Source organism: Mytilus galloprovincialis, chromosome 7 (genome assembly GCF_965363235.1).
Source record: "Mytilus galloprovincialis chromosome 7, xbMytGall1.hap1.1, whole genome shotgun sequence".
NCBI classification, from domain to species: Eukaryota; Metazoa; Mollusca; class Bivalvia; order Mytilida; family Mytilidae; genus Mytilus; species Mytilus galloprovincialis.
The window spans coordinates 46119831-46133272 of NC_134844.1; the positions used below are offsets into that span (position 1 = coordinate 46119831).

General features: G+C 32.2%; 1 protein-coding gene across 1 annotated transcript in view; it reads left to right on the plus strand.

The window, feature by feature from the left end:
• The first annotated feature begins 5294 nt into the window (after positions 1–5294).
• The window catches only part of LOC143083111 (uncharacterized), a 52476-nt gene continuing 44328 nt past the window's right edge, over positions 5295–13442 (plus strand). The window contains exon 1 of the mRNA XM_076259343.1: positions 5295–5568. Within this exon, the coding sequence (XP_076115458.1) occupies positions 5506–5568 (63 nt within the window). The 5' untranslated portion in view covers positions 5295–5505. The remainder of the gene's footprint in view (positions 5569–13442) is intronic.

A 13442-nucleotide genomic window follows, 5' to 3' on the forward strand; every position in this document is an offset into this window, starting at 1 on the left:
ATGTTATTCCATTAGCATCCAAAACACTTAAGATTCTGACAGAATATGATATTAGTTTCTATACAAAAAAAAACACCTTCTAGATATGCCTGCAACCACCATTGCTGCAACCTTCATGTTTTTTTTTATGACAATGCTCGTTAACTTATTTTATGATTCCTTCACAAGAGAGAGAGAAGTGAACAGAAAGCAATTCCTCACGATCTTTGTCTCTGACCCACTCTAAATTTCTTGAAATCTGTGAAATTAAAAACACTCAAAATATATAATATATGTTTTGGGGCTATTACACCCACTTTTTTAGGAGTCATAAAGACGATACACAGGAGCAATCAAGTGGATATATTGCACCAGCTTTCTTGCTCACTTGCAATGGCGGATCCAGGGGCGGCCTGTCCCCCTTTTCGTGGGGAAAATTTTGTTGATTATAAAGGGAATCACTGACGCATGACTGGATCGGGCCCTCCTTTTTATGAAAAGTTCTGGATCCGGTATTGACTTGCCAAAAAAAAGTGAAACTGACAAACAATTGGTTCCACCATTCAAGCAATATATTCCCTCTTGAACCCCATTCATAAATATGAACATTCAAACGTATAAAGTACCCATATATGTTCATCTTATGTTTGAAAGCATACTGGTAATTGACCGTAAAGTATAGCCGATATGCAATTAACATCTTAAACCGGACACACTTATCCAGATATGTATATCCCATTTCTGACCTAATGCATCTTAATTGAGACAAAAATAGACTGTTGCTTTCCTTTCATTCATAAATCTGAATGTTCATTCATCAAAGACATGAATGAAAAACAGATAGTATTTTTGTCTATTCCTAGTTCATAAAGACAGATTTCAGTACGATTTGTGTTAAGCTATGAGAGATACAGAGACTGATCCTAAATCGATTGTTTCGTATAATGTGCGTAATAATGAATTATGGGACTTTGTAATTGAATTTAACACAATCTAGACGGAATAAATTGTTGCTCTTTTTGAAATCGATTCACAGATCGTTTTAAACTAATAAAAACATGTGATATTTTACTATCTTTATATTCAATCATTTTTGATGACGTTTGAATATTTGACCATTCACACTGATGTGAAGAACACATATATAAGATATTCCGTCCAATTATATGACTTCTATGTCACCAGAGACATGTACATCTCTGATATCACCATGAAGGCAAGTTTGAACAAAATTGAGAATGGAAATGGGGAATATGTCAAAGAGACAGTAACCGGCGACCAAAGAGCAAAGTAACTTTCACCTTATATCTAGCTTTTGGTGGCATCCTAATACTCAACAGCTCAAGCATTATAGTTTTATGCATAGTTGTATGTAAACTGATGTTTGTTTGTTAGTCTCTTTCATTTTGTAATTGTGTTGTCTATTTCTTTGTTTTGACTCCTAATTTATCATATTTATATGTTTCCCCTTTCCATAGTTTTTTTTTTATCTTTATTCAAAAATAAGGAGTGGAGATGCTGCAGGGATTAACCCCGTGATCTTTCACATGCAATAAGTATTTGAACCACCTCTATATAATTATGAAGCCTATCATTTCCTTGTCAATCTAACGTGACATGAAACGTCTTCCAATATGCATATCAATCGTTGCTACTGATTGCACTATATACGATTAAACAGAACACAAGGTGCACGTATAATTATATTCTAAAGTGTTCCTCCCAAATTCACTTCATTATATTTAATCCGCTTTGTGTTTTGATGTTTGATTGAATAATCAGGTTTTTTTTTCGCCTTGTTACAAGAAACGTAACCTACTTTATTGATGGATTTTCTAATGGAAATAATCTCATACAGAGACTATATTGAAACTGGTACATTTCTAGTTCAAAGTTACAAGTTTAGATACCGAAAGTCATGAGAAAACAACATTGCTTTATGACGTAAATTGTCGTGGGTATTATGAATTACAAATATAATTAAATCTTTAACCTAGTAACATACTTTGGGTTTTATCAATTTATGAATGTGAACTTAAATTCGTGGATTAAGTAAATTATAAAGAGATTTTTTCTAAAGCCGGAAGATTTATTTTTTTTGGAGGTGAGGGAGTAACTGCATTAGTATTTTAATATAATGGTGTATATTTAAACAACGTAAAACAGAAGCGTGTGACATTGTCAAAAACTATGACAACTAAAAAAATAAAAACAACAGTATTACGCCATAAAGTCAAAGATTACATTTACAAGTCATAAGAACAGAAAACTATATGTATCACACGCACTCCTTAAATTCGTTCTTACGTCTCTCTATTGCACAAGTAACCAATACACCCATGCATGAACCTACACGAGTTACACGCTGCTACTGCCGAGACTTTTTAACAAGAAATAATCACAATAATCTTTACAAAGCATCCTCTAAATGCCTGTTGCTTCTTCAGATCCAACTTAAATCATAAACCAAAGAGCTTAAAGACATGAACAAGAACACTAGAACAGTATGTTTTGACATGCAAGTATAATGCTACTATAAACCCATATTAATGGTTCTTGTAGAACATTGACAGATTTTGCATTGAGGTTGTTTTTGTCACGACTGTATCGCAAGAAGAGGAAAGCGAGACATATGGTTTGTTTTCCCTACAACCACGACGACTATATTACGTCGTCCTACAACCGCGACGATGACTTTATGTCGTCCTACAACCGCGACGATGACTTTACGTCGTCCTACAACCGCGACGATGACTTTACGTCGTCAACAATTGTTGCAGTTTTCTGATGAAGTTTGTTTGATAGGTCGTAGATATTTTATTCAAAGTTGCATTACTATCAGTACCAATCAGTTTAGTTTGACGAAGATTTTTTTTTTTTTAATTTTAAGCCGATAGGAGAGACATATCTCTGTGTCAACAGGGTTTTTTTGGTGTTTTTTTTTAACGTTTTTTTTTTATTTAGATCAAAACAAGGTTTTTACATTTTGCACTTTAGGTTAAAGTTAGGTTTGGATTGGGCGTCTGTGTTTTCGGCATGAGTACAACAATAAAGTGCAGCTTTTAAAGCCAGACATGCAATTATAAAATGCTATTTGATAAAATTTGTGACAAGTTTATATATCTAATTTAAAATTGAAATTACAAGAAATATAAATTTTAACGATAAAACAGACTGAAACTTAACAGCTTTCATCATATGTAATCTATATAGCACATTGAAAAATCAAAGCATTTATTTTCCAATCATGACTGGCATTAGATTGAGTTTCATTAACACATAAAAGAAAATTAAACTACTGAAGCTATTTTCTTTCAGATACGACATGAATTCAATTACCAATCCTTTTGCAGTAAATTGTAATATGCTATTTAAGATTCTTTTATTTTATTGTTACATGGTTACTCCTCCAATATAGTATCCTCTCCCCCTCCCCCTCCCTCTCCTTGCGTGATTGTGTGTATGTGTTAGTTCATGTTGTGTATCTTCGAAATATTCTAACGATATCCTTCTGTGTAATGATACCTTAGTTGTTAACAAAAATATCACACACATCGTTAAATCTCAGCTTAAAATACAAGTAAGTGTTCTTCAACCATTGGTTTATCCTTATAACTAGTTCCATAACTACATTTCAAGAAAATTATTATTGTCCCTCCACGTAAGGGGTTGCTGGGGTAATAGAAACACCGGGCGTCTGTCCGTCTTTTCGTCGTACCGTACATCCGTCCGTCGAGCGTTGTTAGCGCTCTCTCGGGTACAATTCTTGCCAGATTTTTGTAAAACTATACTATAGGTTAATATCAAAAATATCTCGGACAAGTTCTATAATGGTGGACGATCGACTTTTAAAAAAAAAAGTTATGCCTCTTAGAAATATAAGATAAGTGCAACGCAGTGGAGATTGGAACTCTGTTCTTTTATTAATTTTGTAGTAAGAGCATGGATATGCAAATAATTAAAATATATTTTACTAGTATTTAAGACTTTTTGCGTGAATTAAATAAAGTCCGTTCTTTTGACGGTCATTTCGATTCGGTTGACAATACTTACTTTTCAACTCACCACTCAACTGTTATAACTCAATTATACCATCTGATCAAATAGAACTATTCTTGTTTAATCAAGTGTTTCTTTTAAAGTATAATTCTGATTGCAAGTTTATTATTACTTCTGCTAAGCCTTCTTCTGTAATAAAAAGGCACTAAATGCACCCCTTTAATATTAGACTGTACTGATTTTACTCCGCATTGTATCCTAAAGGTCTTTACATTCTTGTTCTTTTGGTCTCGGTGGATAGTTGTGTTGTTGTCAATCATACACATCTCCTTTTTCATAATTATTCAATCAGGAACGTGACCATTGACTTTTTTCCTTGAAGTTCATATTTATTTACAAAACATTTCAATTTATTTTACTAATTCTTGGCATTTCAACGAACATTCGAAATACAAGGTAGAGGGTTATAAGCTTAAACCTTTTTGTTGTAAACACATAGAATGCCACTTGGATGCTCATGAATTCATGTCCATCATATTTTTGTTATTGAAACGACTGTGGCTTTGCACCACCTTAAGCTTATACAATTTAAAAACATAACTGAGTTTTTAACTATACGGTACAGTTTTTGCTCATTGCTGAAGACCGTACTGTGTCTATTTGCTTAGGTCTACGTCATGGTCTCCGGTTGAGAGGTGTCTCACTTGCAATTATACCACAATTTCTTATACATCAATGAACCAAAAGTTCGTAATCGTAAGATAAGGGGGAAAATGGGACCTTTATCTTTTCAAAGTTCTGCAAAATTCGTAATATATATACGTTCATGAAAAAAACTAAATACATGGACATAGACTTTTGAAGTTAACAAAAATGATTTTGAAAAAAATCAAGACCCATTCCTGTGTTTCAATTCCATCTTGTTTTCTTTTTCTACAATTACTAGGTTTTCAATTTATTGTCTTTTCACTTCTTCTTTATATGGTTTCTGTTTTCAACAAATGTGTCACTTTATGATACATTTATTATGACTTCGTCCTTGAAAAATATATTTCCCTGCGTATTAAATGTGTAAAAAATAAATCATCAATATTCGTGATAAAGACCTAAAAAATCATTACCGAATTGAAGATTCTGTAAGAAATGATTAAGATCAAGCCAAGAATTGTGAAAATCGATGATGCAGATATCCACGTGCTTGTGTAATCATTTTCACTCCTTTATTAAATTATGTTAAATTTGTTTACAAGTTGTCCGTTACCAATTAATCGGTACGTACAATCTAACACAAATACGAACATCAATTTCGAATGGAATCTGATTTATCAAATTGTTGATTGCAGCAAGTGATAACTGATTTGATAAAGCTCAATGTTTACGTCTTCCACGTGTATCATTATTATTCCAATAGCTCTGCAGAGGCGATAGGATTGAATGAAAATCTGCTGAATTCTAAGACGGATTTTTCAAAAGAGAAACATTACTTTTTTTAAATATTTTAAAGGATAATTAATAATTGATGTGAAAATGAGCAGAAGGTGGTTATCTATTAAACGTAAAGCAAATAATTCTGAATCCAGCAGCTTAAAGGTGAGGAATACAATTCATTATTTTTGTATGATTGTTTTACATTTGATTTTTTTTTCTCCATCTTAAAATATTAAGATTTTATGATTGTTTGGTATTAGCATGAATTGATACATATATTTTTCCTATCTGTATTTGAATTACGTTAAACTTTTCATTCTGACATTTTTCGGGTATGACATGCAAATCCTGTAGCAAGTATGAATATTTTTTTGCGTATAGTTTTTAATTTAATTTTAGGAATTAAGTTTACGTAATATTTGATTAAAAACACAAAAACAAACGATAATTACACCATGCCTCGTTTGATCACTAAACAACTAAACTCACCATGTTGCAATTTCTGTTTTGTGAATTGGATATTTCAACAATTTTCAAAATATAAAATTTAACAAAACCCCTCTATTTTAACCAAAACAAAGAATGTTTTGAGATGATTCCTTTTATCATTCACAACAGAAGCACATATCTACAAAACATAATGGGTAGTACGCGTATCACGTCTTTTGTTTTCAAACTTTTTTTTACTTTTCATCGCTTGTAATTTGTTAGTAAATGCATCCCTTCACTCATCCGTAGTTTTGAGATGGTCTGTAATTCTCATTATTTAGATAACCAGGTTCTTTGTTCTTTATATTATTACATGCATTATTAACTAAGTTGTGTTTTTTGTTGTTTTTTTGTTGTTGTTTTTTTTTGTCTTTTTACAATTAGATTAGAAAAGTCAAACGATTAACTCGCATATAATAAAAAGGAGGAAATTAATAATCATAAACAGACCATGAAAAAGTAGTTTGTCGAATTAAAGTTTGTCGAATTAAAGAGAATAAGACAGGTAATCGTAAATTTCTTGAAATTATGTAAATTATAAATAATAATAGAGTGAAGGTATTTTTTCCAAAAATCTCAATTTGAAAAGTGGTATAGAAATAAGAGGACTAGAACTTCCATATTCTGTTCGAGTGTTATAATTTGTCGAGATTAAGACTTAAAATCTTGTCTCGTATTTGGAGAAAATGCCATCTTTTGGTTCGTGCAAGAACTTTTCGTCCACTTTTTGGAGTGGTATTGCATCATACAAAGTTCTCTCTATATTACAGACATTTTGTACATGCAGTTTTGAATTTTCAAAAATTTGGTTTCAAGATTCAATTGGAAGACACAGATTGTCGAAATGTGCATCTGGTGCAAGTTTAAGTATCGTTAATGTTATCGCTATCTAATCAAGTGGTAAATTGTTTAATTGGTTCTCACAACGCATATACTTCATTAATTAAAGGCAATCGTAGTTTACCGATGTTCCTATCTCGTAAATTTATACATTTATAATATATAGCAAAATCTGGGAAAGGCATAGAGAGACCGGCCGGGTAAGCTTCTTGAAATATTTATTACTTGGCAAAAGTATTTTTCTTCAAAAGTTGGCCTGTATGATAAGTATCTAATTCCATTATAAAACATAGAAGTTCCATCTTTAGATATGCTTAATTCGTAAGCGGATAAGGTTTTAGTGGACCATGTACAAAATCATAAGTGTTGACATTTTTGAGAAAAAATGTCGTGCGTCAGTAAGGTGTGCATATATATAGTGCCTTGAAGTGCGTTTAAGTGTACGGAAATTACTAGTATATCATTGTATCTACTCTTCATATTTAATAATCAAATTTTCCCGTTCAATTATCGTACATGATTACGATAAAAATAACAAAAACATCTAGAGGGTAATGTGTAGTCATCAACAATAGACAGGTGCGCTCTCTGACGTCAACACGTGCATGCAACAGGATAAGAACAACACAGAACTTCACAACATAGTTTTTGATAATGCAATACCATTCCCATTTTTGGCCTTTAAGTATCAAGTGATTGAAAAAAGCCGATGCTTATATTATACCCTGATGTTTTCAAAAACATTCGGAATTTCTTGGTTAATCTACCGATCTATCCCTCATCTAAATAAAGGCAACAGTAGTATACCGCTGTTCAAACTCATAAATCCATGGACAAAAAACAAAATCGGGGTAACAAACTAAAACTGAGGAAAACGTATTAAATATAAGAGGAGAACAACGACACAACACTACAATGTAACACACACAGAAACGGACCAAGCATCAGAACCAGTCTCATTAACAGGAAATTATAGTTTTCAAAATGAATTTACACTAAGAGCTCATAAAATAAACCAAAAGTATTTTTTTTCTAAAAAAAGGCGAGTTGCAAGTAGTTTTAATTTTTTTATTTTGATAGATTATAGAAGGTCCTTCTTTATCCAGGTAACGAATAAAGTTTATGCGAATTTTCAACATGTAAGTGTAAAAAAAAATGCCGCGTTTGCAGTTTCATTTTTATGTTCTTTTAATTGCCATGTAAAAGTCACAGTATACTAAAACAAATATTAAAAGTGTATTATACTGTCATAGTTAACAACAACAACAAAGTCTGTAGAAACATTGCACTCTACTAAGCCTAGTGATATTTAATGCAGAATATGATTGTCCGCTGTAGCAAAGAATAAACAAATTCATATATTCAGCTTCCGTCCTCTAAATTACTACGCTGCATAATCTGAAGTGTTCACGTACGTGCATGGCATCAAAACGCTAAAAAATCAGGTCATAACATAAATATATTTTATTTCGTTTGCTATTAGTGGTAATTATTTATAGATGGGAACTAGTATAACTAGTTCTGCAACAGTATGTACTATTTATAGAGTTTGATGTCGGGTGTAATGCACGAGGAAAGTTTGGCGGTTTCTACGGGTGGGATTTAATGGTACTATATAAAGTTTGGCATTTAAATGTAATATTATCGAAGGTGCTCGCAGTTGCGTCGAATTGAAGTTGGTCACATTGGTATATTGACAGTTGCTGCTATGTTTATTACATACGTACAGGCGTTGGAGGTATTAACCCAGGAAAAAGAAAAGATGCGAATGAGAAACAATGTTATATGTCATGGATTTGTCAGTGGTTTGAATCGAAGAAATATGTACAAGAAAGTAAAATAAAATATTGTATCGCAAGAGAAAATGATATGTTACTGCGAGCAACTAATCCTATATCTGTGTTTGTTTTGTTTATAGCCTATTGAATTTAGATATTAAATACTTTAAATTCGGACGAGCAGAGCGAGGGAGAATTTAATACAATACCATTAAAGGAAAGGGTCTTTCTAACTAATTCAAAACATCTCCTTAGTTAGATGTAGCCAAAGTATTCTATCAGTTAATATTACGTTTTAAAGTTTGTGTGTAAATTTGAAAGTAAAGTATACGTATTGATTTCACCTTTGCATTAGTAACGGCCATCGTAGCAGTTATAGGTCAGCTTTTTGACCAGATTAAGAACCATTTACATTTTTGTAATTCATTTTGTGATTTCTTGGTCGATATATTAGTCTGACTTCGAGTGATAATCAACTTAGAAACAAGTCTTTCTTCATTTCCGTGGCATCCATTTAATTTAGGGAAAAGAATCAAATGAATAAAAAGAAAGATTTTTTTTCTGTTAGCAGACAAGTTAGGCGAGCAATTTGAAATTGTGTTAATATGTTTAAACAGGTTCTCTTGTTTAATCGATGACTTTACTTCTAATCTTTTACATTCGATTTGAAAGAGTTTTTTATTTCTTAAATTGGCAAAATACAATGAAAAATATGAATGAACGTTTTTTTCTAGATTTATAACGGTTATCATTAAACATTTCAAAGTAACGATCCTTTTGTAAGTGTTTGAATGTCATATTTTTATGATTTTTGATATTTTGGGTTTGAGATTACGTTTATACTCAAAATGTATTCCTTTTTCGTTATATCTATACTGGATTTGTTCATGTAAAATTGGAGATCACGTATATCTTATGATACTTGATTTATGGCATATATGTTATATCTTCATACATTTATTTCTGTGAAATCTGCATTTGGACAGTGGAATTTAAAACATATATACTTATATATTAATTTATTAAACTTGAAGATGCCACTTTAGCTTTTCCTTTACTATGTATATACAATACAAAAAGGGGTATGGGCTGCCTGCCAAATGAGACCACTATCCACCAGAGTACATAGAACAGTCATGTAAACAGCTATAGAGCACTGTATGGCTTTGAAATTCAGCAAAACCGTATTTGTACAGTAACCTATAAAATAGCCCACGTCATAACGATTGATTGATTGTTGGTTGCTTAACGTCAAGTGGCAAATATTTCATGCATGTTCAGGACGAGAACAAGTTAACAATAAATACAATAGGTCTTGTAATAGAGGACATCCGGGATAATGGACGGGTACATTTGGACTGCAACTGGAAAATGAGGGCATATTGGATCTGGACAGTAATTTGGTCTCTTAACAGGCCACATACGGGCCCTTCAAAGAGTTGCTGCACGGGTTCTTAACGTGCAAAGAGCATGACACTCTCTTTACACGATGCATCGGATTTAACGTTCCCATTCTGACCTGACGTAACTGCGTACTTGATACATCCCTGACTTTGGCAAGCGTTTTACTGCCGATCGGGAGAAGACCAAGTGACCATATTTCGTTTCCCTTGTCATCCTTGGGGGTCACGGCATAACGAATTATGTGAAACAAATTAAAAGAAGAAAAAAAACCGGTATGATTTATGCTAAAAACACTAAATAAAAGGAAACATTGAGACATTGCTTGCACCAATCTCGCATGTTTCCTATTGGATTTAGAGACGGGGGTAGGGTGGGGGAGGGAGATTTACTTTAGTTGTTGTAAATGTATCAGGCAAACAAAGTAGAATGTGAAAGTAAGATATATTTGATTTAGACCGATAGTTGTGTACGAATGCCACAAAATGTATGTGAAAAATAAATATCTATTTGAAGGTAAGATAATGTATATATTGACAGTATATTAAAGCGACAAGTTGTGTCTAAATAATTACGCTAAAGATTCGTTGGAAAATAGTTTGAAAAATATATATCAACAGGAAACATGTTATTTGAAGAAAAACCAAAACCAACCTTGTCCTTATAAACTGGATAGTTTCGCGAGAGAAAAATATCAACCATTTATTCTAGAATTTATTGGTCCTCAATGTTCTTCAATTTCGTACTTTATTTGGCTTTTTTAACTTGATTTGATTCGAGCGTCACTGATGAGTCTTTTGTAGACGAAACGCGCGTCTGGCGCAGATACAAAACTTCAATCCTTGTATCTATGATGACTATATTTATTCTCAATGACTGGCAATGAAACAATTTACCCTTGATACAGACTCTTAGCAAATGTCAGTGATCTGTTGTGATGAAGTATTCATAAACCCCTTCATAAACACCAGAAAGAAGTCTAATGTATGCCCACTTAATACATATTTTTGTGCATATAATACTTAACATACTCGAAAATCTAATCTAACTCACAAAATGTTGATGACAGATTTGGAAGGTGACTTTGTGGAATACTTGGAAGGTGACTTTGTGTTGTGGGTGATGAAGGAACGGGAGAGTTACAAGACAAGAATTCCTTTTCGAAAAAAAGAAAAAATATGCATCTTGAAAAATACCAAGAAGAAGACACCAAAAGAAAGAATAACAAACAAATGAGAAATCAGACAAAAACTTTAATACATAAACAAATACAAATGTCAGTTTCAACTGTAAGCACTTTAGATAATTTACAAGATGAATATTTATCTTAAAAACAAAACATTGATAGCATAAAAGGGGCATACCCAAATCTGTTTCCCTTTTTGTTGAGTCCATTTGTCCGTTCCCCTCGGCCAACTGTTCCGCCGCCCTTTCTGAAATTAAAGTACACATGTATATGAAAGTAAATGATAATGAATAAGCAGCCAGCACTTGATGCATTGAATACACTTAATCCTCCTCTTCATTGAATATACTTAATCCTCTACTTCATTCAGTTTTTGTAAACTCATTCATTTTGTTTATCAGAAATGGCAATAAACATAACACATACAGCTTAACTTGAAAACTCTCAATAGTTTTTGTATTCTGGTTACTTAATTTAAAGAGGAAGAATCTAGTTTTGAGAGGATTTTATAAACAAGTTACTTTGAACTAACTTTATAGATCTATTATTGTTATGATGGTTATGTATACATTGTTCTAAGTAAGATGAATGCATATTTGTAAGAACAAAGAAAAAACAACATATTGTTGCTTATTTTTTCTTTTAAAAAAATGTTCGGTTTTGTTTAAATTGGGAAAAAATAACCATCCTAACTCCGAAAAATAAAAAATAAAACGATCTCTTTTTTCGAATTATTATCATGTACTACTTCCAAGACAAGAAACCTATAATGACAAATGAGGCTTTAAATTGACTTTTTTTTCACGTTACATGTTAACCCGAATACTCCAGTCGTTATATTACAATCACTACGATCACTCCTCGAGAAAAGTAGTGGATAGTGGGCGCTGAATTATTCGAGTTATTTACATAATATCATTTAAAAGGTGATTGTCTCATAATAAGAACAGTTTCCTCATTCATTGTGTTCCCGTCTTTAAAACTAAATTCCCTACGCTGCTTATATGAAGTACTTTTAATTGAAGAATGGGTTTTGTATTGGTGTGATCGCATCATTTGTGACCATTCCTGACGATGCCCTACCTTATATATAAGCGCCGGGTAGTCTAGTATTTACAAATAATGCCGATGTCCTTTTCAACAATATATTCCATGTACTATAATTATCAATTAATACATTTTAAAAAATATTTGAAGGATTAGTTTTCATCTAGAATGTTCGTGCTGATATAAATATTTTGGTGATTAATTACTGAGATGGGATTTTCTTCTGTCGGAACTTGCATTTACCATTGTTAAGTGTTACAAAAGAATTTCCAGGTTTTGCGGAAAGATATATATTTCGATCAGATATGTATTTTTTTCACAGCTAGATATAAACGAAAATGACACGAGTTAGAAATACGTTCTTAAATCGCTAAAGAGTTTCTTTATGTGCTGCAACTTCTGTGGTAATCTATTACAAGTCAGATGTGAGGGATTTGTAAATTGTTTTATTACAAATTAGGCCGTTAGTTTTCTTGTTTGAATTACTTCACATTTTTATGTCGGGGACTTTTTTAACCAACTTTAACGTATAGATCTTTCTCATTGTTGAAGGCCGTACGGTGGCCTATAAATTGATTGTATCTACTCAACACTTTATTAGTTCGTTTTATTACAAAACTCTGGTGGATGGATGTCTCAATGGCAATCATACCACATCTCCTTATTTTTATATTCTTTGACATCGGTATTTTTTTTTTTGCAATACTATATAAGTTTTATTCATGTGTCCTTTTAATGAAATAATACTTTCTTTAAATCCTAGACGTCTATTCAAATCAAACATAAAGAGAAGTGAAGATATTCTGAGATGTTGAATTTATTTGACGAGGGTTGGGAATGGCATCCTCTTACTGAGTGTAGTTAACAAAATCTATTCGAAACATTGTCCAATCTAAATGATGGTGTTTATTCCGATGCCTCGTATTGTGAGAATGCCAAGTATTTAGCTAGATAAATACAACAAACTGCTCACAAAGGATGCGTGGCCAGTTAGAATATCTCTTATCCAGTATCCTTTCTCTGCTCAATAAATAATCCTCTTATTCTTCTGTTCTTCCCACCTTTTAGAACCAACCTATCATGGATTTTTTTTTAATTATTTTCTTCATGTCCTTCATTTGAATGTAATATCTGTTATTTGTCATCAATCAATCAATCAATCAATCAATCAATCAATCAATCAAAGACTTATATTTGTAATAAATTGTAATTGTCAATTTATTTTGAATGTCGGTCTTAACTATCCCTCTTTCAAGTTTTACAATAATATAAATGATATATAATTGTGCGGAATC